Here is a 23,575-nt window from a genome sequence, read left to right as displayed (position 1 = left end):
GAAAGAAAAAAAAAAAAAAAAAAAAAAAAAAAAAAAAAAAAAAAAAAAAAAATTAAGAACCTATCTAGCAGGAGAAAAAGAAAGAATACAGAATGTTACAACCAGTACAATTACAGCAACAACAACTCACCCGTGGCTGCTCCTCCCGCCAGCTGCGGCTGATACACCTGCTGCTGGTTCTGAGTAACGACATACTGCGTCTGGGGGGCGCCACCACCGCCAACACCACCGTCTTCGCGACCACCCAGGTCCAGCGCAGCCATTTGTTGAGTGCCGACACTGTTGAAGTAGCTGTCGGCGGCGCTGACGGCTGCGTTCATATCGCTGGGGGCAGATGCGCTGGCGGCCATGGCGGCGGTGGGGCTGTTGGATTGCGACGGGGCGGGGAATTGCCAGACAGCAGTGCCGGGTTCTTCCTTCGGTTTCTGCAGGGCAGGGCTGTACTGTAGGCGTCTTGTGCGCGCGGAGCGGAAGACTTGTTGGACGGGTTTCAGGTACACGGTGGCGAGAGTGCCGACGTTGAGACAAAGTTCCTCGAGGGTGCGGGAGTCGAGTTTCTCGCTTTCAGCGCTGATGGGAGGTTTCTCGCCCATGACGATCTGCTTTGCGGTCTTGGGGTCGGTGGATAGCAGACGCCAGTACATGTAGCCTCTGTCGCGGAGGTCCGGGTCGTCGGTTTCTTCGGTGCACCATTTTAGGACCTGGGGGACGAGCTGTTGGCCCTTGGTGGGACGTTGGATGAAGAACTTGACAGTGGCGGTGAGGAGGGCAAGTTGGACTTCGACGGTCTCGTCGTGGAAGGTGGCTAGGTAGTCCTGGAGGAGGCCATCGGAGTTCTCGATGCGGTCGGCGTACTGGCCGATGATCCAGATGATGGCGGCCTTGGCTTCGGGTTCGTCGAGCTCGTCGATGTTCTGGATCACGTTGCCGATGATGTTCTCGTATTGGTTGGGGTACTTGCGGAAGATGTTGCGGATCACAACCGTCGCCTCCTGGACGATGTAGGGAATCTTCGCGTTGACCAGTTCCAGCAGGGTGTCGATGCATTGTTTTGCGGCGGACTCGATCTTGATAGCGAGCTTTCCGATGGCACGCACTGCCTTGCGCACGAAGTGGACGTCGATCTCAGTCGCATACCTATGGACGTGTTAGTAGTTAGGGTTAGAGGAAGGGAGGACCGACGTACTCTCTGAGTTCTGCAAGGACCACGGAAATGTTCTCCTTGGTGGTCAGCATGAAGATCAACTCCAGCTTGGTGACCTTGACGTAGATCGGATCGTTGTAGTTACAGAAGAAGCAGCGGATATCGTTGCGGAGCACTTCGGGCCGCTTCTGCAGGATAAGGATGGCGTTTCGGAGAGCCAGATACTGTACTTCTGGTGGCTTAGAGAGAAGGGTGACAAGGGGTGGTGATAGCTTCTTTGCGAGTGAGGTGACATGTCTTTCGTCGGCAATGTAGTTCATGAGGTAGAGGATAACGCGGATAGAGGTCAGGACAACGGCAGAGTTGGAGTGCGAGAGGCGGGGGGCTATTCGCTCTGCCAACAACAGGGATTCTGCGGAGTCTTGCGGGACATAGGACATCAAAGCCTCGAGGATGTAAGACTGGCCCCATCTGCACAATGTCAGTAAGCTGCATCGGACACAGAAGCATAGACACATACTCAGAGCAGTCTGGTAGGATCGAAACGAGCTTCGAGGCACTGGTGTAGTCGATAGTCAGTGAGATCGATTCACTACGACCCCAGATGTCCACCAAGGAGGCCAGGACGCTAGAAACCACCGTCGGGTTCTCGTCCTTGAGCATGCTGTTCAGCCGATCAATCAGATCCGACGCCTCGACCATCTTCTTATCGTGCTCGTAGAGCTTCGCGACGCAGAAAGCGGCGGTCTTGCGCACGTACGGATCCATATCGCTCATCAGTCGCTTAACCGGTTGCACTGTCGCTTCGACAAACTCGCGGACATGGATGTAGGAGATGGTCCGTAGTGCCAGGGCACGCACGAGAGGGTTGGAGTCCTCCATATCCTGGATGATTCAGATTAGCTATCACATCCCCAGACGTAAAGGGAAACACCCACATCGATGAGGAACGGCAAAGCCTTGAGCGCAACCTCAGGTTTCGCTCTTGAGTAATTGACGAGGAACAGAAAGCACCTGTAGTGAGAGAGAAACTATTAGTCCCCACACAAGATGCGATACAACATCTTCCCGGAGACATACATTTTTTTGATCTCCAAGCTGGGCAAGTTCATACAGCCGATCACGTCGGGGAACAACGCGACCATATCGTTATTGCTCATGGTCATATTGGCGACAATCTTCTTAAGCGCGATCTTCTTGGCCGAATGGTTCTTGTCCTTCTTCCCCCCACTGTTCAACTCCTGTCGCAACTCGGCGACTTTGCCCTGTTTGGAACGAGAGAATGGTGAGCCATATTGCGCTGTATAAGGAACCACGCTGAGGAACATGATAGGGTAAGGATGTAGACCGAACTAGGGGGGAATTTGGGGGCCAGCCAGGAGGAGGGGATTCGGAGGAAGCAGCATGAGCATAGTGAACAAGATCCCCCGCAGAAGGAAAAGACAAAGCCAGCGCTGGTTCATGTGAACAAGGGAAACAGGCATGAGGGGAAGCGCGGGAAGATAAGCACACGCCCAAGGGCTCTTGCACGTCATGTATGGATGGTCCGATTGAGCGGCAGGAAGGAGAGCAGTGCCAATGCACATCAAGTACTACTCACCCTGGCGAACAACTTCGCATCTCCCCCGCTGGAACTCATGGTGCAGGTTCACAATCCTCCGATCGTCTGATCCAGTTTGTTGTCACGAATATTCGCAAAAGACCTCGTCTTGATATCGTCAAGGAAATCGTTCACGGACGTCGGAGAGCTTCAAGGGGCACTCGATCGGTAGACTAGTTGGCTTGGTTGGTCTGCTGCTCCGAAGCTTCAATTGCATCGGAGGGGGTTGCAGACTAGACTCGTTAGCGTCAAGGCACACAGGGGGGGATGAGTTTGTTTGGGGGCGCGACAATGCACTTACATATCTTAATCAATCAGTATAACCCCAGATTATCTCTCCGTGTCCTTGATGATTGTGAAATCCCAAACCGACGTCGACTGGAGCAACTTTGGAGAGGCAGCGTGAGAATCAGGAGTGGATCGGGGGCCGCCAACTCCGCGCTGGTGGAGAAATCCATCCATCGATTCCGGCCGGATCATCGTCACTCTAATCGCTCCCTCCTCATCTCCAAGCTCGGCCTGGCTTGCAGCATCATCCTTTCCTCGACCTCCCTATCCCTCAATATCTCCCAGGCACGAGGGAGTTAATTACTGAGAGTTCTTTCGACTCTCACAGTCCACCATGGCTTCTCTACCCCCTCCACCGCCGCCGCAATGGGTGGTGAGAATGAACACCCCCATGCCACGCCCTTCCAAAGAGGCTACCAGTATCCCTGATCCTCCAGGCTTCTCCAGGAAATCAACTGGCAAAAACGTATGTTTCCTTTGCCGATTACTACGCCGATCCCCTCTCTTGAACTCCAGCTCATACTAACGCGACATTCACATCCACTCCAGAACCGCGCCCAGCAGTCCTCAGCCACCTCCGCCCCATCCAAACCCGTCGAAACCGATACCCTGAAGCTCAAGAAAGCATGGGAAATTGCCCTCGCTCCCTCGAAGCAGATCCCCATGAACGCGATCATGATGTACATGTCCGGAAACAGTCTACAGATCTTCAGTATTATGATGGTGTTCATGCTGTTCAAGGGCCCCATCCAGGGCCTGATTAACACCAACACGGTGTTCGCCAAGTTCGATACGGAGGGTACGCGCGCGAAGCTTCTCGGTGTGAAGGCGATATATGTCGTTATGCAGCTGGTGCTGTTGTGCTTGGGTATTTGGAAGGTTAATGCGATGGGACTTTTGCCGTATGTGGTGCCTGTGTCTTGTTCTTGTTGCCGCGTGGAATCTGCGCTTGGTGGGAGATTGTTCATTGCTAATACTACTATTGCGACAGGACTACGAGATCGGATTGGTTGGCTTGGGAGTCGGAACGGCAACCGTTGGAGCGTGCTTACTTTGCTTTTGGATGATTGGGATGATCGTTCGGGATGAGTGTATGTTCGATGTTGTGTTAATTGAGAAATATAAAGCTATAGTCATCTGGAAGGGAGCTGCCATGCTAATTGGATATGGTAAACCTACACTGTAGGACAAAATCATATAGCTTATCATATAGGAGGGGCGGTGTGATATGGTGCTTCAAGTCCTTAACCTGATGGTAATAAATATGTTCATATGTAGTAGGTATTATGTAGATTGGTCCATGTCTGTCCAGTTTCATAACTATTAGACGAAAATAACATTATTTATCCAAGGTGACATATACGCAATATCGACCCAGACTTGGCAACCCAATATACTTATGTCTCTATCCATTATTTTCGTGACTTCAAAGCCTTCTGACAGGCTTCGAAGAAGATCTGGCAAAATTCCCACACTTCCGTGTACGTGTTGTACAAAGGTGCCGGTGCAACTCGAACGACGTCGGGCTTCCTTTCATCGACCACAACCCCGTGCTCTTCTAGTGTCTCCAAGACGCTATCCAAAAGTCCCGGTTCCAACAGCAGACTGAGTTGCGCCCCGCGTTCTGCCGGGTTCGAGGGTGTGATGATGGAGAAAGGTCGTTTCCCAGTAGGGAAGTCTGCAGGAGAGTTCAGAAGGAGATGTTCCAAGTAGCCAGTGGCGTTCAAGGACTTTTGACGAATCTCGGCCATCGAGGTTCGATTGAACAGCTCGAGCGACGCAACGACCGCATTCATATCCAGAACGGAAGGGTTAGATAGCTGGAATCCTGCGGCACCCGTCTGCGGAACAAAGTCTGTGGCTCTCAGTTAGTCGCTGAGCAAATGATAGCCATAAGAAAACCTACTGTTGTTCATAAGGAAGCGAGTCTTCTTGTCGCCTCCCCACCAGCCCGAGAGGCGCGGACGGAATGGCTCCTCCTCACTGCCAACCTTGTCCATCTCCACTCGGCCATGTCTCTCATGCACGAACAAAGCTGCCATCCCACCTGGACCACTGTTGAGGTACTTGTAATTACACCACGCAGCAAAGTCTACATTCCAGTCGTGCAAGCGCAGGTCGACATTACCTGCTGCATGCGCACAGTCCCAGCCGACGAGAATCCCCTTGGATTGGGCATGCGCGGTAATCTTCTTGATGTCGAAGTACTGCCCTGTATAGAACTGGATGCCAGAAAGGAGCACGAGCGCCGTGCTTGAGGCATGTTCATCAATAACTCGGAGGATTTGCTCCGTTCGCAGAATCGGCTTCAAGCGGTCTTCCGGCTCGATAAGAACCATAGCATCCTCTGGGCGAAGATCGTGGTGTCTAATCTGTGACTCGATGGCATACTATACTCAATGGGTTAAGCAATTGCTTCTCAAATGATTATCAGGTTTAAACCCACATGGTCGCTCGGGAACGCCTTCCCTTCCAAGATAATTTTATACCTCTCCTGGGTCGGGCGGTAGAAGCTCGCCATCAAGAAGTGTAAGTTCGCTGTCAGTGTGCCCATCACTGCCACTTCACTTTCCAGGGCTCCCACGATTGGCGCCATGAGCTTCGCGCCGGCGTCATCGACGTCAACAAATGGTGGGAGCAATTGGTCCTCGTGCGGAAGAAAATGTCCAGTTACGCCCTTGATAGCCCATGTCCGTAGATAGTAGTCAATGTACTTGCGGGCATTGCGAGGTTGAACGCCCAATGAGTTTCCACAGAGATATATACACCGGGGATCAGACTCATCAGTGGCTAGATGAGAGGGCATTTGATTAGTTAAATCGAGACAATATAGCAGCGCTACGATACGTACAGCTATCGTCAATTGCCAAAGTCTTTCTTTTCAAATCAACTTTAGAGGGAATGATAAATTCCTTCCTGAATTCGCGCAAAGGATCCTGTGCATCGAGAGACTCTGCATATTCCTTGGTGAAGGCATTGATATCAGTTTTGTAGGAAAGCGGGGAGCTGACGCTCGATTCATGTGCAAGTTTAGAAGTCATGATTCAGGTGCTCCCTCGGTATGGCGAAGGCACTATGTACTGGCAAAAATAAAATAGAATAAATATACCCAAATTTCTCGTCTACTATACAATCATAGACACTATCAGCGAAGAAGGAGAAGAAGCTACAGTCATGGAAATGTCAAGCAAAACCAATGAAGTTCCCCGCGATTATCTCGATTCTGCCACTTCTTGCCGGTCCCCGATCGACCAATGGCGTCATCCCGAACCCTCTGACTAACGGCAATAATACCTTCTTTTCGATGGCTGCTCCGAGCCTCCGATCATATTATCAATCCAGTCTTCATTCTCCTTCAACAAAAGTCCTCCTTCACTCGCCTTTCCTAACACCTCTTTTCCCCTCTATGACGACAAACATGTCCCGTCCGATCCTCTCCACAGCCGCCCGCCGGCTCTCCCGTTCTCATTCTCCTCGCACCGCGGTTTCTGCACTTTCCCCGGCAACGTTGCCGACATTGAGCTTCTCCGCATCTTTCTGCGATACCGTTTCCCAACGATCCACGCTCCGGCCTAGATTCCTTTGCCCCCGGGCGAGCACATCCTCACCGCGATCAGTATTCCGCTTTGACGCTTTCGGACAACGCTCTTCCTTTTCCACCACGAGCATCCGATCAGCTACCAAGGTGCTACAAAACCCGAGGGTTGATGAAGAGGGAAAGGACTTGTTGATTAGTATCTCGCCGAGGGCCGCCGAGGTACGTTGAGGCAATATTCACTTTCTGTCCCTACTTGCATATATTATACCTCTTCCGAAGAGCATTGCGAAAATGTGGCGATGGTATGGCTTGAGTTGCGTTCGGAGGTTGAAACGGAGATGCAAGCGCATGGGAAGCAAATGCGCCGGATCACGGGAGCTAGCCTACTGTTAGCCACGATATGAACCCTTTCAAGTATGAAACAAGTACATACGACCATAGGGTGTGGAAAACAGGGCTTCCCGTCCGCTCAGCCGTACTTAAGCCACACGCCGGGAGGTTAGTAGTTGGGTGGGTGACCACCAGCGAATCCCTTCTGTTGTATGTTTTTGCATTTTTCCCCTCTCTCTCCCAGAGGAGGGATAACAACTTTACTTTTCTTTTCTTGCCCTTCATGTCGCTAGAGTACTCCTGTTATATCATGAACTAACATCTTTCCAACAGCGTCTCCGCGAAATCACAGACCCTTCCTCATCCCCCTCCATCACCAAGGAAGAAAACCCCTACCACCATCTCCGCATCACCGTCACAAGTGGTGGATGCCATGGATTCCAATACCTAATGTCACTGGAGGCCGCATCCAAGATCGACGCGGAGGAAGACACTATCTTCGCAGCCGAGCCCGAGGAGGGTGAGGCGGAGGTAGCAGGTGCCGGAGAAGCTAAAGTAGTCATGGACGAGCCATCGCTGGAGCTTCTTTCGGGCAGTACGGTGGATTATACGATGGAGTTGATTGGAAGTCAGTTTAAGATTGTGGACAACCCGCGCGCAACGAGTAACTGTGGGTGCGGGACTAGTTTTGATGTTCAGGATTGAATGAGGACCTAGCTAGATAGGTCTACCATTTCTGGACCCAACCAACCTAACTGTATATGTGTATCATACTAGAATATGAGATAGAGTAATGCTATACCCCCAGCTGCTTCTTCCTATATATCTACTTAGAGGTTGAATGGAAAATATTTGCTTAAGTCATCATCTATTTCATCATGCGGATTCTACATCCCTGTCTGTCCTCTGCTAGCTAAGACACAAACAGCTCGATGCACACAGACCAGACCGTGTCGAACCGGAAGCAAAACCAAACACAAGCATAATGGGATACGCCTTGGAACATTTCCTCAAATGAAAAAACAAAAAAGGAAAAGAAGAATTCTTTTTGTCGACTCCAACCCCGTATAACCAGGATGGTTAAGGGTTGTGCGACCAACCCCCTGAGTAATGAGAAGCATGGACAATCGAAGCAAGATATGGGAAGCGGAGGACAGAATAAATAAATAGATAGGATAAAAAAAAGAATCATGATGTTGGTGGGATGGGGAAGACGTGAGTAAGTGAACGGGCCCACAAAAGGTGAGAGGGTAATTGATGACCCGTTCGAAAAAGCACGACTTGGACTCGATTGCCCAAACGATCCCCCTTCCCAGCTGATGATATCTCCTGGACCACACATCCCCTTCTTTCTGTTTTGCACTTCAGTGTGTCTCTCGTGGTTCCTTGCTGAGATTGAGTTCCCCTTCGTGGAGTCTAGTTACAGACCGGACGCATGTCTCAAGTCAAATGACGTGGGGATATGCGTTTTGGCACTAGAAGGGGTCGCTGTAGCGTACTCGGACTTAGTAGACACGAGCAAGGTTCCTGAGGTACCAGTCCACAAGACGGCGTCCGGCCTTGGTCTCGCTGACGTGGATGAGGTCGTTCTCCAGAGCGTAGTCGAGGTCGTTGGCGTTGACCGGCTCGCCCTCCAGAAGGCCGCCCTCAACCCAGCGCACCTGACGGCTGCGCTGCTTGTTGATGAGGAGCCAAGAGCGGAGCTTCTCGGGCTCGACCTCCAGGAAGCCAGCCAGCTTCTTCAGGTCCATGGTGGTGTAGAGCTTCAGGTAGGAGCGGATGGTAGGGTTGTACAGGGTGTTCTTAACCTCATCCATGAAGATGGCGGTGTGGTGGTCAACAGGGTCGACGTTGAGGGCCGGGTTCTCGAAGTCGGGGGGAGTGGGGCTGATGAACTTGGGGCAGGCCGAACGGAAGAGCTCCTCGAACAGAGGAAGGGCCTCGGGGCCACCATGCTGCAGGCGGTTGAGCTGCTCGCCGTACTTCTCGCGCAGGGCGGAGTGGATGGTGTCATCCAGGCGAGTGGGGTGGAGAGCGACACAGATGGCGATGAGAGCGTACATCTGGTCGTTCTTCTTGGCGATGGCATCGTAGCTGTTGCCACCCTTCTGGAAGTTCTTGGTCCGGGAAACGTAGACCAGGATGTGGCTGAACATGCGGATGGCATCGGCATAGCGACGCATCATCATGTAGGAGAAACCGACATAGTAGTAGGTGGTGAAGTGGGCCGCCATGACACGGGCGAACATGGCCTTCTTGTTCATCTCGATGTCGTCGAGGGTCTTGAGGGCAAGGCTGAAGTCACCCAACAGACAGTGGACACGCAGGAGTCCAATGATGGAGAAGTATCCCAGCATCTTGTACAGAGGGCGGGAGCCATACTCTCCGGCAAACGCCAAGGGGTCCTCACCACGCTTGATGGCAGCCAATTGCTCGTTGATCTGGGACCTTTGGATGAGGGAGTAAAGGACGTTCAGCACGGAGTAGCAACCCCACGTGTTCGGGTTCTCACGGAGAAGCTGGGCCTCCTCCTCGTTGGAGCCGCTGCGAGCGACACGGTTGCGGTAGCGGCAGAAGGATTCGAACTGGTAGATGAACTCGTCGATGACATCCCAGGCCCAGTAGTACTATTGACAATGAAATGGGCTAGTTAGCACAGTGTATCAACCGCGGTGATTCAACCGCACACAATTGCAAGTCAAGGCAGCGAAGCATGTATCATAAACAGCTGCAGCCGCAGCCGCAGCCCGTCGCACCTGATGGATGGAGAAGTACATACAGAAGGAACCTCGAGCTCAACCGGGCCCTCAGAGTTCAGGATGTAGTGGAAAAGGCTGCAGTAGTTGTCGTAGCTTGCGAACTTGGTCTCGAGAGTAGCCTGGTACTCGAGCGGGGTGGCAGCAGCAGCAAGCTGTGCCTGGAGGTCCTGCGTCTGGGAACCACCTCCAAGGGATGTCGTTCTGTCCAACTCGCTCATGCCATCATCGAAGTTGACCTGCTCGCGGTAGTCGTTGACAAGCGCTTCCTCCTCCACATCGGACTCGTCGCCCAGGTTGGGGTGCGCGTTGGCGCGCTCTTCGTAGGACATTTTGCGATAGAAGTACGTCTGTCGACGAGTAGGAAATTGTCCGGCAAACGGTCGGGGGGGATGGGTGGGGAGGAGAGGGGGCACGTCGTCTGGCGTAGCGGTTCGGCGTCGGCGTGTGGGATTTCGATTGTTTCGGCGGAGTCGAATTTTGAGGGTTTTCGCTTGAATGAGTTGTGCTTATCTTATCTGGGGATAACTTCGCTGCTGAGTCAGCTATGCACTTTTACTCGGGCACAACATGGAATCCCTGCATGTTAATGTAACTAGTATACTAGTATAGGAGATCACTTCGATTAACATGCGTTCCTTAATTGTTCCATGGAACAAGCTTATATTTAACTCTCCACCCCTACAGCATATTTTTATGTAAACAAATCCATTCATTCATCGCCAGGATGCTAATCGGGTATTCGCTGGGGCGAGATGGTAAATATTACATGATTCATCTAAAACTCATTGTAACAGTTTTTGAGCAAGTCTCAAGAGCAAAAACAGGACTGCGAATACGACACAAAGAAGAAAATCAATAAAGGCACATGAGCAGAAACTTCAGTAGCCCGAGCCGTAGGGGTCCCAATTTCTCAAAACAGTATGCTATACGAGTACAAGACCCTGCTCGGCAGCGTCAAGAACAGCACAGTCGATTCATAATCGTGGCGCATTCAGCCCAGAGATGGTTTTTTTTTAGCCGTCTCTTTTTCCATTCCATGTCAGTCACCTGCAGGAGAATCGATTAGCATGAAAACAACATGCGGCTCTTTTCGAGCTCAGTGCACCAATGTTGAAGACAACACATACAATAGCTGCATGACAGGCGAAAGGCGTACCTTAGCTTCATAGATCACATTTCAGACCAGTCTTAGACGATCATCTGCGCAAGACCTTGGCCGCCCAAAGTCTTGCTGCCGACGAATTCCTGGCTCTTGAGACCCGCCAGCGCATAGAACAAACCGGCGATGAGTAGGAAAACGGCAGCCGCAATCAAACTGGTAGCGGACTTGATAAGACTAAGCCATTGCACAACACTCATCACTGTATACATTGCAGCGCGCATCCAGTTTGTGGTAAAGCGTCGGATAAATGCATCGAATTTTGGTGATGTGGGGCATATTCTAAGGAGGAAGGGCACTTCGGCGAAGATGAGGATCAAACCAGAGATGCTGTGTATTGTAAGCTTCTGAACTAGTGTAAGAATAGAAAAGAAGGAGCTCACAGGCACAGAACACTAAAGATGATGATCACGACGTCGAACGAGAAGATGTTGGCGATACCGAGAGCCAAGCACAAGACGATGCAGATCACGCCCGTCCTACGTCAGACATCGATTAGCAAAACTGCCTTTGAACGCCGTTTCTCTAGCTCCGACACTGTCGCAGTCGTCCAAATCCTATGCGCGAACATTCGGAGTGTATGTTTGTCCAAGGCGGCAACTGAAGCAGGTCCTTTTAAGACAGCGCCAAGCGCTGTGCTCAAGAGATTCAGGCAACCGTCATTCGTTTTCGCAAATGTTGTAAAGGCGCACAGTTGGGCAGCGGCGGGCGAGAAAGAAAATAGAGAAAAGCGTTACAAACCATTGTCCATAGATACCTATGTGATCAGTTGTTAGTTATCCCTTGCTTCGTATGTCAAAGAATAAGTCATTGTAAACAAGGCAGGTCCGTACTGAAGTTTCTCGAGCGGAGCTCCTCGGCGAGAGTCATGGTGCCGAACGAAGATGTGGAATATTTGATGGTGCAGAGAACGGTTCAAGTCAGGGTGTATAGAGCAACGATAGTGCGATGCTGACGGTAGCCTTATATAGAGGTGGTGGGAAGTAAGTTCGGTTGATCGTGTGGCTACTACTTAAGATTACCAGCCGGGAGTAGACGCGATTGACGGTTTGAATGGGGCCAGTTTGTCTGTCCGGGCCGATCCCTTCACCGCGCGGCAGAATGGCCTCTTCCGCCTTTGAGGTCGGGGATCCCGCATTATTATGTTGCCAGCAACGTTCCCCGGTTCCTAGATAAAGAGCTCGCCAATCTGCAACAGAAGGCTTTCCACCGCGGGAACTGAGTACAAGCCTCAAAAATTTTTGACTAGGTTGACCATCAAGAATTGTTGCTTTCTCCACTGCTACAGCTATGGAGGCTTCGCCAACCAAACACTCCCGCAATGTCTCTAGATGTAAGGAGCATTAATGTTCGATGCTTGTTGTATCATCGGCAATCTAGAGAATATAAGGCTGATTCGTCCTAGCTTCACGGCCGCGTAGCACAACGAAGGGTCCTCTAGATCAGCCAGATGAGTGAGCAGCGAATCTGCTTGATTAGTTAGGCCCATACTAACAATTACAGCCCGCTCGGCTCCGAAACAGTGAACACAGCCGCATCCCCAGGGCCGGCTACAGCAGACTTTGCTGGATTTACAGGCGCTTCGTTTAGCAGACTGGATCCATTGGGACCAGATGAACTGCCACCAACAGTGGAGAAGGATCTCTCGTACCTGCTCCGGTATGATGTGTATCATTCGCTGTCTCAGGTAGAAATACCGCACGCGCTTCGCTCTGAGTTCCTTGCCCCAACGTCAGACGAATCGCTGTCCACAAGCCTAGCCACCCTTGAGCGGCTTCTGGCTGAAGGTCACTTTCTGCTCGCTGCTTATTTGTGTGGGACGATCTTAACATCCTCGTTGATCTCGCCTACTGACATCAAACGAATCTTTGCTCTGTTTTACACTCGGCTAGCGTGCCTGCAACTGTCAGGAAATACGATCATTGCAGCGCAAGAGTCAAAGGCACTCGAAGACCTGAGCTCCGCCTTCTATTATGTGGAACCGATTGCCGGGACGTCTGATAAGCACCCAAACTATCCTCGTCACATCGTACCATGGCCCCTACGAGTGTTGGCTATTAGACTCCAGAGCATTGGATTCGGCGACTCACGTAGGGGCATTGGCGGACTCTACGAGGTTGGCTTGGAAGCGCGAAGGGAGATTTTACGGCCAGATATGGATCCCGAAGAGCGGAAGTTGTGGAGAGAGCGATTGTCTGACCTTGGCATGAGAAATGTGAACGCGCTCATTGAGATGGGGGACCTGGATGCCGCCAGGAGATCACTCGCCAGCTTGCGTATAGCAGAATCGGAAAGTGAGATCAATAAACTGAGAAAAGTACTTTTGATGCTCATAATTGGCGATCTTGATGCTGCGAGGCAGGTATGTGGCGAGGCGAGCGATGCCGGGAACACCGTGTTTCGCCCGCTTCTCAGTATGGCCGAGGGTCGGTACGACGGCGCAGTGACTGAATGGCGCGCCTTACTTGGCAACGAGGAACGCAGACCCGATGAGTCCATGATCTCGCAGAACCTGGCGGTGTGCTTGTTGTACACTGGTAGGTTGAACGAAGTAAGTCATATTCCACAAAGATTACCTACTACCAAGCCCGTGCTTAACCATGCCACAGGCACGTGAGGTCCTTGAGTCACTGGTGCACGCAAACCACTCGTTCTCGAGTCTCGTGTTCAACTTGTCAACCGTCTACGAACTATGCTCTGATAAATCCGCCAAGCTAAAGACCGACCTTGTAGAAACAGTGGCCAGACAACCAGTCACTGGTACTACTAATCTTGATCGGCCCAACGGAGACTTCAAACTTTAATGACAGCAAGAATCACGGAGAGTCTACACTTGATAGCAAGGAAGTCCCAGGTTCTAAGACTGGTGCGCTATTCTAAGAATACCTGTCGGATCCTCCTATTATATAGCCGTCTATACACCTTAAACAAACGCCATACTCCGTCAATGCCCGTATAAGCGCCAGACAACGATGCAGCAATGATCAAATCGACAACATCATGGATTCTCTTTTATAGGTGCAAGGTTATTTTGGGGCCTTTGCTTTGGCTTCCGGATGATGATTCTGTCGCCCTCTTTCTCCCAACCTAGGCTCTCCGCCTTTACCAGGTTCTCCCATGTCCAATTGCTGTCACCGGTGCAACCTTCAGTGACCCATCTGGTGTCAGTGCTGAGATAAGCTTTGCCGACTGCTTTGAGAGCATGTCGTCTGACGCGGTCTTCAGCCCAATTCATGACGGCGCGCATCCGGGAATCTACATCTTGCCGGATCTGCCAGAACACAATCCAGTTATCATGTGCCAGGGCGTTCAAGACACGGTCTATATTCGATGACTGAAAACCGTATCGTCTGCGCGCACGCGCACGAAGCTGATAAGCAGCAACCATGTCCTCCTGTCGACATGCGTAATCCAGGATCCAATACGAAATGAGATCTTTCAGGTCAGAGTCCGGCAAGGGGTGAGAAGAAGTGTGTAATTCCTCTAGGATGTAGCGAAAGGAAGGAAAATATGATGGAGGATGTCGGGCTTGAATCGCGAACTTGATGGAAAAGATGTGAACTTGCTGGGAGAAAGAGATGGGAATTGTGGAGCTGGTAGCCAGAACCGCCTCGCGCAGCTTGCGAAGAGAGAGGAGAATGGTTGATAGTTCAGTGGATGGGGAAGGACTACGGGGCCCTGTCGACTTATTGTTCAAGGAGGGAAGAGAAGCTGGTGGATTGCTGGTGGCATCGCTCGATGCGCTCCTGGGAAGTGACGTCCATGCCGCTTCTAGGTTTTTGGAATGGCGGGCGCAGAATTCCATGTACCGATTTACAATCTTGTCATAGTACTCCTTCTGAACCTTATGGTCTAGCAATCTGTGAGTGTCAGCGCTGCCGCAGTCAACCGCATCGTCGCTCCACCATGGGTATCAGGAGGCCGTGAGCATACTTTCGATCGCCTTTAGATACAAACCCCACGGTGTCGAGCGAGTCTGCCACGGGCTTTAACCGACTGCCTGGGGCTTTTCCGGGCTGCGCATGACCAGACATGGTATATATATAGTGTGTCGCAAAAGAAAAAAAACAGAGAGAGGGGTTATTGATATTGCGTCATGCTTGAATTGGAGGATGAAGCTATCCAAAGTGATGGACTGGTGAATTGATCTGCGGGGATCCCGTCGGGGAAGTGCCGGGCTGTTTGTCTCATTTGCACTGTTTGTCAACTTTCCCAACGAGCCAAAAGTCCCAAAAGGGAACGGCGATACTCCGCGGAATCCCCAACGCTATTCTTCAGGTTCCTCACCCATCACTTCGGGTTAAGGTGTTTTAGGGGGGTTGTTTTGCTTCTTTTTTGGCCCTTTAATCTGCTTTTCCGTGTACATATTTCTTTTTCTGCTCTTACTAGACGGTCATCTTACCTCATCCTCACGCGTATACTCCCCCGGAGGACCACCCCGATTACGGAGCAACCGCTAGCCATCTGCTCACCGGAGATCTGGGATCTGTCATTCTGTCTGCATCCTGCATGTGAGGAATATGTCCACTCGCCAGCGTCGCCCCACTCAAGCCCATGAGAAGGATCTGGGTACCAGCCAGCCTGCTGTGGTGGCAGCTGCGGTGTTGGAACAGCCTTCCCAAGTCATCAGAAAGCTTCTTCACTGGGACGATCTGCCCCATTGGCAGCGCGACAACCAGCACATCCACACGGGCTATCGGCCGGCTTCATTCTCTCTTCTGGTCTCCCTGCAGTCCTTGACCTACCTTCACAATGAAACGGTCAACATCTACACGCATCTGCTGCCGTCCCTACTGGCCGTTCCAGCGGCTGGGCTTCTCTATCGGGCACTAGCTCCGCGATATGAGAATGCCACCCAGGCGGATCTGATTGCTTTTGGATGCTTCTTCGCGGGGGCGGCCTTCTGTTTGGGCATGTCTGCAACATATCATACCATTTCGAACCATTCCCCCCTCGTGGCCCGCATCGGAAACACGTTTGACTATGTTGGTATCGTAGGGCTTATCGTGGGCAGCTTCGTGCCTAGCGTGTACTTTGGATTCTACTGTATGCCTGATCTGCAACGGTTGTATTGGACGATGATCTGCGCCCTCGGTCTTGGCTGCATCCTTGTTTCGATCTTCCCTCATTTCCGGACGCCTCGGTGGCGGCCATTCCGTGCGGCCATGTTTGTCGGCATGGGTCTGTCAGCGGTGTTCCCCGTGATCCACGGCTTACGCTTGTACGGTCTGGAGCAGATGACACGCCAAATCGGGCTCGGTTGGCTACTTCTCCAAGGTTTTCTGTACATTTTGGGAGCAACCATCTATGCAGCCCGGGTGCCGGAGCGCTTGCGACCAGGCCACTTCGATCTCTGGGGCAGCTCCCACCAGATCTTTCATGTGCTGGTGGTCTGCGCCGCCATTGCTCATCTGACCGGGTTGCTAAAGGCATTTGATTACAGACACAGCGGCATTGCAGACAGTTGTCTTGGGGCCGCGCAGTGATTCGCCCGCTGAACCTTGGGACATCGCACAGGCAGAACGTCCTGTGGAGGGGGGAGAAGGGGGGAGGGGGGCGCGCGGCGCCCCCTAAACATCACCACCTGTAGCCATAACTTAATCGCCTCAAGAAGTAATAGAGATGACATGATGATGATGCTGACGTCTTCACGGCTGATACGAGACATGTCTAACCTTGAATTTCACATGCTGACCATTGCAACATGGCAAAGCCAGAGATGAGAGAAGCATTGCAGAAACCTTCCTTCCCCCAGGAAGGCAATAAGAAAAGGGAAAGAGGAACAAAAAAATACGCAAACGAGGGGAAGTCCAGGATACAATCATAAGAATAGACCTTGGGTCTTGCGACAGCACGAACGTTCACCGCTTGCCTGGGCATTTCAAACCGGGCAGGCGAATAGGGATGCGTTCCCGCATCGATTTACAGCTCACATGGTGTGCTGGCCTGCATACCGATAGAATCACCCTAGACGGCATGCTGCGGTTCCTCATTGGATGCTACGTCAGACACAATAGTCTTGCATCGTCGTGGCTCCTTCGAGCACATTAGAGTTATTCGGCCTAGTGGCCCCCACTGAATTGACGACGATGTTGCACCTGAGCTTATTCTTCCAGGCTTCTTACGTTGGAGGACCGTCCCCGCGGCACTGGCTGATGTAGGCAGCCCCTATCAGAGGCAGTTGGGCCGGTAGCCAAGCAATCTGGCATTTGCCATTTCTGACAAGTAAGATGGAGGTCAGTTGGACTATTGCTGAAGAATCTGCCAGTTGGAGGACTGGACACGGCTCCCATGCGAGGTGGATCAGATGAAATCTTAGGGTTTCACAACGGCTGACTTCATCTGCGCTTGCCGTCGGTTCATGAATCCCGATACGAGCCCTGCATGCCAGGGCGGCTGGTATATATAAGATTGCGCTGGTTGATGTGCTGATGAAGAGTGGTTTGATCTTTCTCTTTTTCTTGGTTTTCCGGTGATATCGCCACACCCGTTTGCTTGAGGCTCCCCTTCTAGTCGACTTCACTGCATTACTCCTCTGATATCAACACGACCCTGCTTTACATTCTGTACCTACAATATAAATGCTGGCCGAATCCGAAACCCCCGTCAGCAACGGGGATCCGCCGAAGCTCCGGGCTGCCTGTGAGAATTGCCGACAGTCAAAGGTGAAATGTAACCTATCTGGGAAAGACACCTGCATTCGCTGTATGCGTCATGGGTTGCCCTGTCGATACCGCGTCGCCAATCGTTCTGGGAAGCCAAAAGGGAGCAAGAACCGTGCCACGCTGCGGAAACTTGGGCAGTTGCAAGACGAGAAGAAGCCTACAATACCTGCCAACGGATGGGCAGAATCAGTAGCCAAAGGACAACCGCCTCGTATCAGTTATGATGACAACGGTGTTGACGCAACGGTTCGTTCATCTTGTGCTCGTTAACAATCAACATTCTAACGGTTATAGAGTACGCAAAGCACCAGCCCAGCCAGTCAGTCCAGAAGCCCCGATAGCCACGGGGCGAATATGGCTGACACGACGTTGCTGACCGATCAGACCATGGAGTATCCATCAATAGGGGAGACGCTGGCCCCAATGTTCAATCCCTCCTTGTCGCCGCCATTCCTCCCGAAGGAGTTCATCTCCCGGGGCTTCACCGGCTGTCCGCTCGCCGTCCACATCCCCAACCCACTACAGCCCTGTGAATGCACCAACGCACTCTTATACAACGTAAACCAGATCCGGAGCATGCTGGCAGACAGCATGCGTCTACGACTGGACCAGATCCTACAAGGCATCAAGATCGCATTGACCGTGTGTCGGAACTTTCTCCGATGCCCCAATTGTCACAAAGACCACACAAACCTACTGTATTCAGTATCCATATTGGATACTACACTCCAGCTCTTCGAGTATTGGACCTCGTATGAGCTCTCACCCACGCCTGCTAGCGACCACAACATGATCCTCCCCTACGGCGAGTACGAGATGGGCCCGGATGAGACGCGCCGGATCCGCCGATACCTCATCCGAGGTCGAGCCCTGCAGTGCCGAGAGGTACTGGGGCTACTCAAGGACGCAGTCGGAATGAGCCGACATTTGAGTCCCGAGCTCCGAGAGCTCAATGGGACGGACGGACTAGAGGTGGAATGGTTCCAGCAGATGCTGGGGGGGTATGATACGATGGTGGAGGCGATTTTACGAGCGATGTCGGATAATCTGTGCACGTAGATTAAGCTTGAAACCTTCAATTACTTTATACATCGTTATGTAGTATGTGACCATTCGTAGGTGGATTGTATTCCCTGCTAAACATAGTAAGTAGTGAGTAGTCCAGGAACCAACCGAGCGGCATTCGGCAGACAAACTGAGCCTCGGCATATCCAACTCCGCATTTGTAGATCCTCTTATATCCATCCCCACCGCACCTCCAACTACTACCTACTTTCACTCAACTACACTCACAGAACCTAACCACACCCACCCAAGCCCAGCTCATCTCAACTAGAAATAAGTACAATGAACCGCCTCACCCAAATAACCTCGCACCTCAACTACCCCCACGGCCTACTAGCCAACCAAGTGGCCATCATCACCGGCGCCGGGCAAGGCATCGGGGCCGAAACCGCCCGGTTGTTCGCCAACGAGGGAGCGAAGGTGATTATAGCTGATATAGATGGAGGTATACCACCTTCCCCTGTTACAGAATTTGCCATTGGGGCAATGAGCACCGAAAGAAAAATGAGTGGAATAGTAAATATGCTGATACAGTTGGTAATGTACAGAAAAAGCCTCCGCCGTCGCATCCACCATCAACACAGCCCTTGGTGAAACTAAGGCATTAGCTGTCCCCGGCGATATCCTCAACGACACTTACATCGAAGACCTCGTCACCAAGGCCGCAGACTTTGGGGGTGGGAAAATACACATTATTGTGAATAATGCGGGGTTTACATGGGATGGGGTTATACATAAGGTAATTTCCAATTCCCTCTTTGTAGTATATATGTATATATATATATATATATATACTATATACTACTATACTAACGAAGTACTAATTAAATGGTGGGTATACTACTTAGATGACCAACACCCAATTCACCACCATGCTCAACATCCACGCCACAGCCCCATTCAAACTCATCCGCGCAGCAGCAAAATACTTCCGTGTGAAGGACGGTGAATCTCGCGTGGTGATTAATATTAGTAGTACGAGTGGGGTGCATGGCAATGCGTACGTTACTAGTACCTTTTCCCCCCTTCCCCATACCCCTTCTAACCCATTCACCTCTCTTCTATATATATACATTCATTCTAATACAAGTAATGGGTGATAAAATGTAGTGGCCAAGCCAACTACGCCGTCGCCAAAGCAGGCATAACGGGGCTAACGAAAACGATCGCGAAAGAATGGGGACCTGCGTTCGGAGTTCGCGCGAATACCATTGCCTTCGGGTTCGTGAAGACCCGGTTGACTGCGGCGAAGGAGGACGGGGCGTTCATTGCCATGGCCGATGGGACGAAGGTCGCGTTGGGGATTCCGGGGAAGCAGTTGGATAGTAGGCGGACTGGAACTGCTACTGATGAGAAGAAGAAGAAGGGAGGTAGTGATTATCCTGATATTCCGCTGGGACGGCCGGCTAGTCCGGAGGAGGCGGCGAGGGCGGTGTTGGGGGTAGCGAGTCCGTTGTTTTCGTATGTGAGTGGGGAGACGATAAGGGTTACGGGGGGGAGGAATATGTGATTTTTCTTTCAAGATCATTTATTTATTGGTATGTTGTTATGTGGATTTATTGATTGATTGGTCTATGAATGAAATGAGAAGTGGATGGTCATCTGAAGTATGTGTGTGGTGTAATGCGATATCAGAAGTCGCATTCATATAGTTCAGTTATGGTTTGGTAGATGGTATCTATCATACATGGTATCATATAGTACAAAGCCAATTGAATTCTTTTCGTTTGTCCGTAAATCATTGGTCCAAAATGTAAGGCTGCGAGAGAATCCGACCAGGCCCAGCCAGGTCACACTCAAAAAAAACCCCCATAGTATACTGCATATAGACAATGACTGGTCGAGACAAGCCTGCTCACCCGCCTGGTGGCTGCCTCCCCGTCGGACAGCTGGCCCCTCTCTTCAGGGGTAGTCGGGAGGGTCCAGACCAGACTCCAGAGTCATATTTTTTTCTCGCAATAGGCGCCGGCTGATGGTTGCATCAGCAAGCATTGACTGGTTGTGCTAGACTGCTACAGCATAGCAGGGAACAGACGGCGACTCGCCAGTGGACCACAGCTTCACGTCGTGGGTCTCACTGGAAGAGCGTGTCATCAGACCCAAGTCAGTTGTACCAGCAGAAGGGGAGAGAGATAGAGAGAGAAAAAGCATCGTCTAGTCCTCATCTATTGCAGATATCGTATCCAAGGATGTTCCACCCTGGTTCACGCGGTTGCACCGAAAACACATTCCAGCCTCTCACCACAGCCAGCCAGTCAGACTGAATATCAGCCTGGCGGCTTCCCCCTCATAGGGAGACAGTCCGAAATCAAAACTATTTATCGACAGATTATGTAAAATGAAGTAGTAGTAGTAGAGTAGTAGAAAAACGAAGAAGAAGAGTAGTCCTCAACGACTCAAGGTATCATCCCAAAAGAGCGACCAAGTGTGCCATCCAACTCCTAGCGGTAAAATTCGACAATCAAAATGCAAATGCTTCATCTCTGCTCCGGGGTATTTTTCTTTTCTTCTTTCCATGACAATGGCCGATGGTGAAAAACGCCAGCAACACCACCCAGTAACACCAAACACAAGTATATCACCAGAAACGCAAGAGATCCTCCCAATGTGGTGACAAATTAAAAATAACATAGCCACGGTTTCTGCCTTCCAACGGACTCGCAGGGCGAGCTGGCAGAACTCCGTTTCCTCAAAAGGGGCAATTTATGCCCGACGGCTGAGCTCCAGTGGATGTCAATCCGGGTATAATATCCAAACTCCAAGGAATGGAAGCCAACGGTGTAAAGAGTGGGAAATAGAAAAGGCGTATGTCCAGAAAGGAAATCGATCTCCTCGGATTCCCTCCGGCGAAAATAATACAATGTCGCTGGAATAATGCAAGGCGGAGATGATCCAAGAATAGGTGTAGTAAAGATCCAAATCCAGTGGGATGTAATATCGAAAGAATTGCCGTAAATCGTAAACCTGCGTTAAGTGGGCCTTTTTTCGGGTTTTTATTTTTATTTCTTTTCTTGCTTTCCCTTGTAGGGTGGACGGTGAGGTCCAGTTTAGCAAACGGGAATTGGAATGGTAAAAGGGGCATGGGCAAGATGCGGCTCCGGGATACCACCGCAAGAGACAGGGTCCATAAAGTCATCTTTGCATTCCAGTCCCGGCTCCAGGCCCACGGAAGACATCGACGAGACACTGTCAAGGTCGGGGTAGCCTTCCGTAAAGGATGAAGCATCCGAAACGGCAGACTCCGAAAAGTCGGAGTACTGCGATGACCCAGAGGAGACAGAGGAGGTTTGGGTGTTGAAGGTGTCCACGGGAACGGACACCGGAACCGGACCGTTGACGTAGTCAACCGGCACCGGTCCGCTGGCAGACCAGGGGACGATGGGGTTCATGGTAAACTGCGGGCACTCCAGGATCAACTGGCGAAGCTCCGGGATGGTAATCCTCTTGGAGGGGTCGCACTCAAAGATGCGGTTCAGGATGCAGATCATGTCATCCGACAGTGGCAGGATGGATTTCAGGAAGTAAGGATCCTTGAGATAAGCTCGGAACGTGGAGTCCTCGATCGAGGCACGTTTCCAGGGGTTGCGACCGCAGGTCAAGTTGACGAGGATAACACCTAGACTCCACACATCATTGGGTGCCGACTCATAGCACGACATGGGACGGGGGTTTGGTTGCTGGCATTCTTTGGTATCATCTTCGTCAGTGAATGTTTCATCGGAATGTGGGGTGGGGGGAAGGGAAGGGCATTCACGCACCTGGTGACATGTAGAAAGTGGATCCGCAACCAAAATCCGACGTCAGGTAGTCCGTAGTAGCCAGGCCAAAGTCAGCAAGCTTGACCGTCAAGCCCTGGTCCGTTACCAAGATGTTTTCCGGCTTGAGGTCCCGATGGTAGATTCCCAAGGAGTGGCAGAACTGGACGGCATCCAGGATTTGAAGGAAGACACGCTTGACCAAGGGGTCATTGCCCACGAAGTTGCCCTTTTCAGTAATACTGGAGAAGAGATCGCCCTCGGGACAGAACTCAATCACCACGTAGGTGCAATCGACGGAATCCATAATGCGAACCAGGGAAACCACATTGGGATGTTGGCTGGCCAGATGGTGGAGCTTGATTTCCCGCTGCTGGAACTTGAGCTGCCGGGGATCCAGCCCGGTCTTGTTGAGGGCCTTGACAGCATACAGAACATTGGTATGAATGTCGACGGCCGTGTACACCACTCCATAGGCACCGACGCCCAGAATGCTGGTGAGTTCCAGACGGTTGGCCAAGAGAAATCCTAGACGGTCTTCCGGAGCATAGCAACGGGAGATGGGCGGAGAAGGAGGCGGAGTGGGGGGCATGGGGGGATACATGCCGTACAGGGGAGAAGGGGGTAGCATGAGCATGAGGAAAGGTAGGTTTGGGGATGGGCTTTTTCTTGCTTTGGTAGATTGGTGACAGGCAAGTAAGACTCGAAGCACGCACCGGCACTTGAGTCTTTTCCCTGAAGAAGAGTATAGTATTGGAAGGGAGGGGGGAAGGAGAGGGAAGGAGGGGGAGGTAAATGGTAGTTTCTTGTCTCAACGGCTGTAAGGGGTGGTTTGTTGATATAAATCCTGGGGGTCCAAAATCCGGTGGCGGGTTTCAGGTAGTCATCCAAACCAGTGAGCAAAGTACGGGATAGCCGGGAGTGAGAGAGAAGAGCACCAAAGGAGAGTCGCCAGTCTTTCCTTAATAGACAATTTTTTTTTCACTTGTTCAAGGAGCCATTGAAGGAATGCAGTTGATCAACTTGGATAAGCAATCAAATCCTAGGGAATGTCCAACGGAAGGCCGTGGGTAGGATGGTGGTGGTAGTAGTTGTAGTGGTTGAAGATGAGTAGTAGCGGAAGTGGCAGTGGCAGTTGGTGGTGATATTATTTTTGGCTTATTGGGGGAGAGGGGGGCAAGTAGTCCAGGGAAGTTGCACAGCCAGGGATGGATGCAGTTCCAGGGAAGCAGTCAGATGGGGGCCAGCGGATAGTTAATATGGCCGTGGGGG

General features: G+C 51.4%; 11 protein-coding genes across 11 annotated transcripts; 5 read left to right on the top strand and 6 right to left on the bottom strand.

Moving 5' to 3' along the window:
* Positions 1–57: 57 nt before the first annotated feature.
* BO88DRAFT_447760 (putative AP-2 adaptor complex subunit beta) lies at positions 58–2,744 on the bottom strand. Its single transcript, XM_025710395.1, has 5 exons — positions 2,225–2,744; positions 2,083–2,158; positions 1,665–2,029; positions 1,187–1,615; positions 58–1,137 (listed from the first exon to the last, which is right to left on the bottom strand). The coding sequence occupies exons 1-5, from the start codon at positions 2,470–2,472 to the stop codon at positions 111–113; spliced, it is 2,145 nt and encodes a 714-aa protein (XP_025557092.1). The 5' UTR covers positions 2,473–2,744; the 3' UTR covers positions 58–110.
* Positions 2,745–3,224: 480 nt separating this feature from the next.
* Positions 3,225–4,185, top strand: BO88DRAFT_409291 (ER membrane protein complex subunit 4). The gene is made up of 3 exons (XM_025707916.1): positions 3,225–3,498; positions 3,582–3,934; positions 4,024–4,185. Exons 1-3 carry the CDS (start codon positions 3,367–3,369, stop codon positions 4,097–4,099), a joined length of 561 nt encoding a protein of 186 aa, XP_025557091.1. The 5' UTR covers positions 3,225–3,366; the 3' UTR covers positions 4,100–4,185.
* A 124-nt stretch (positions 4,186–4,309) lies between these two features.
* On the bottom strand, positions 4,310–6,171 carry bna5-1 (kynureninase). The gene is made up of 4 exons (XM_025709718.1): positions 5,884–6,171; positions 5,479–5,822; positions 4,939–5,422; positions 4,310–4,887 (listed from the first exon to the last, which is right to left on the bottom strand). Exons 1-4 carry the CDS (start codon positions 6,071–6,073, stop codon positions 4,445–4,447), a joined length of 1,461 nt encoding a protein of 486 aa, XP_025557090.1. The 5' UTR covers positions 6,074–6,171; the 3' UTR covers positions 4,310–4,444.
* Positions 6,172–6,336: 165 nt separating this feature from the next.
* On the top strand, positions 6,337–7,705 carry BO88DRAFT_399367 (HesB/IscA family protein; the record flags this gene model as incomplete). Its single annotated transcript, XM_025705366.1, has 2 exons — positions 6,337–6,789; positions 7,234–7,705. 2 exons carry the CDS (start codon positions 6,337–6,339, stop codon positions 7,603–7,605), a joined length of 825 nt encoding a protein of 274 aa, XP_025557089.1. The 3' UTR covers positions 7,606–7,705.
* Positions 7,706–8,405: 700 nt separating this feature from the next.
* On the bottom strand, positions 8,406–9,988 carry BO88DRAFT_430540 (putative eukaryotic translation initiation factor 3 subunit EifCl; the record flags this gene model as incomplete). Its single annotated transcript, XM_025709259.1, has 2 exons — positions 8,406–9,527; positions 9,680–9,988. The coding sequence occupies 2 exons, from the start codon at positions 9,986–9,988 to the stop codon at positions 8,406–8,408; spliced, it is 1,431 nt and encodes a 476-aa protein (XP_025557088.1).
* Positions 9,989–10,847: 859 nt separating this feature from the next.
* Positions 10,848–11,688, bottom strand: BO88DRAFT_353619 (Tvp18 family protein; the record flags this gene model as incomplete). The annotated part of the gene is made up of 4 exons (XM_025703647.1): positions 10,848–11,148; positions 11,202–11,297; positions 11,560–11,575; positions 11,652–11,688. 4 exons carry the CDS (start codon positions 11,686–11,688, stop codon positions 10,848–10,850), a joined length of 450 nt encoding a protein of 149 aa, XP_025557087.1.
* A 420-nt stretch (positions 11,689–12,108) lies between these two features.
* Positions 12,109–13,622, top strand: BO88DRAFT_459062 (uncharacterized protein; the record flags this gene model as incomplete). The annotated part of the gene is made up of 4 exons (XM_025711077.1): positions 12,109–12,151; positions 12,224–12,272; positions 12,322–13,369; positions 13,428–13,622. 4 exons carry the CDS (start codon positions 12,109–12,111, stop codon positions 13,620–13,622), a joined length of 1,335 nt encoding a protein of 444 aa, XP_025557086.1.
* BO88DRAFT_447753 (uncharacterized protein) lies at positions 13,621–14,852 on the bottom strand (the record flags this gene model as incomplete). Its single annotated transcript, XM_025710394.1, has 2 exons — positions 13,621–14,678; positions 14,752–14,852. 2 exons carry the CDS (start codon positions 14,850–14,852, stop codon positions 13,817–13,819), a joined length of 963 nt encoding a protein of 320 aa, XP_025557085.1. The 3' UTR covers positions 13,621–13,816.
* Positions 14,853–15,070: 218 nt separating this feature from the next.
* On the top strand, positions 15,071–16,396 carry BO88DRAFT_221168 (hemolysin III family protein). The gene has a single exon (XM_025702003.1). It carries the CDS (start codon positions 15,339–15,341, stop codon positions 16,302–16,304), a length of 966 nt encoding a protein of 321 aa, XP_025557084.1. The 5' UTR covers positions 15,071–15,338; the 3' UTR covers positions 16,305–16,396.
* Positions 16,397–17,399: 1,003 nt separating this feature from the next.
* Positions 17,400–20,058, top strand: BO88DRAFT_353648 (3-oxoacyl-reductase; the record flags this gene model as incomplete). The annotated part of the gene is made up of 6 exons (XM_025703648.1): positions 17,400–17,729; positions 17,778–18,484; positions 18,806–18,993; positions 19,097–19,287; positions 19,397–19,548; positions 19,659–20,058. 6 exons carry the CDS (start codon positions 17,400–17,402, stop codon positions 20,056–20,058), a joined length of 1,968 nt encoding a protein of 655 aa, XP_025557083.1.
* A 1,537-nt stretch (positions 20,059–21,595) lies between these two features.
* BO88DRAFT_353556 (serine/threonine-protein kinase) lies at positions 21,596–22,895 on the bottom strand (the record flags this gene model as incomplete). Its single annotated transcript, XM_025703646.1, has 2 exons — positions 21,596–22,233; positions 22,307–22,895. 2 exons carry the CDS (start codon positions 22,893–22,895, stop codon positions 21,596–21,598), a joined length of 1,227 nt encoding a protein of 408 aa, XP_025557082.1.
* Positions 22,896–23,575: the final 680 nt, after the last annotated feature.

The sequence above is a fragment of the Aspergillus vadensis genome (genome assembly GCF_003184925.1).
Source record: "Aspergillus vadensis CBS 113365 unplaced genomic scaffold BO88scaffold_43, whole genome shotgun sequence".
Taxonomy (NCBI): domain Eukaryota; kingdom Fungi; phylum Ascomycota; class Eurotiomycetes; order Eurotiales; family Aspergillaceae; genus Aspergillus; species Aspergillus vadensis.
Note: the sequence above shows the minus strand (reverse complement) of the source record. Positions and strands in the feature narration are given on the sequence as shown.

Excerpts from the sequence above, each read along its gene's own strand:
- BO88DRAFT_447760 (XM_025710395.1), bottom strand. The coding sequence starts at position 2,472 with ATGTTCCTCAGCGTGGTTCCTTATACAGCGCAATATGGCTCACCATTC. Across the intron at positions 2,159-2,224 it reads AGCTTGGAGATCAAAAAAAT|GTGCTTTCTGTTCCTCGTCA; the intron begins GTATGTCTCCGG and ends CTCTCACTACAG. Across the intron at positions 2,030-2,082 it reads CTTTGCCGTTCCTCATCGAT|GATATGGAGGACTCCAACCC; the intron begins GTGGGTGTTTCC and ends TGAATCATCCAG.
- BO88DRAFT_409291 (XM_025707916.1), top strand. The coding sequence starts at position 3,367 with ATGGCTTCTCTACCCCCTCCACCGCCGCCGCAATGGGTGGTGAGAATG. Across the intron at positions 3,499-3,581 it reads GGAAATCAACTGGCAAAAAC|AACCGCGCCCAGCAGTCCTC; the intron begins GTATGTTTCCTT and ends CATCCACTCCAG. Across the intron at positions 3,935-4,023 it reads AATGCGATGGGACTTTTGCC|GACTACGAGATCGGATTGGT; the intron begins GTATGTGGTGCC and ends CTATTGCGACAG.
- bna5-1 (XM_025709718.1), bottom strand. The coding sequence starts at position 6,073 with ATGACTTCTAAACTTGCACATGAATCGAGCGTCAGCTCCCCGCTTTCC. Across the intron at positions 5,823-5,883 it reads TTTGGCAATTGACGATAGCT|CCACTGATGAGTCTGATCCC; the intron begins GTACGTATCGTA and ends CCTCTCATCTAG. Across the intron at positions 5,423-5,478 it reads AGGCGTTCCCGAGCGACCAT|TATGCCATCGAGTCACAGAT; the intron begins GTGGGTTTAAAC and ends CATTGAGTATAG.
- BO88DRAFT_221168 (XM_025702003.1), top strand. The coding sequence starts at position 15,339 with ATGTCCACTCGCCAGCGTCGCCCCACTCAAGCCCATGAGAAGGATCTG.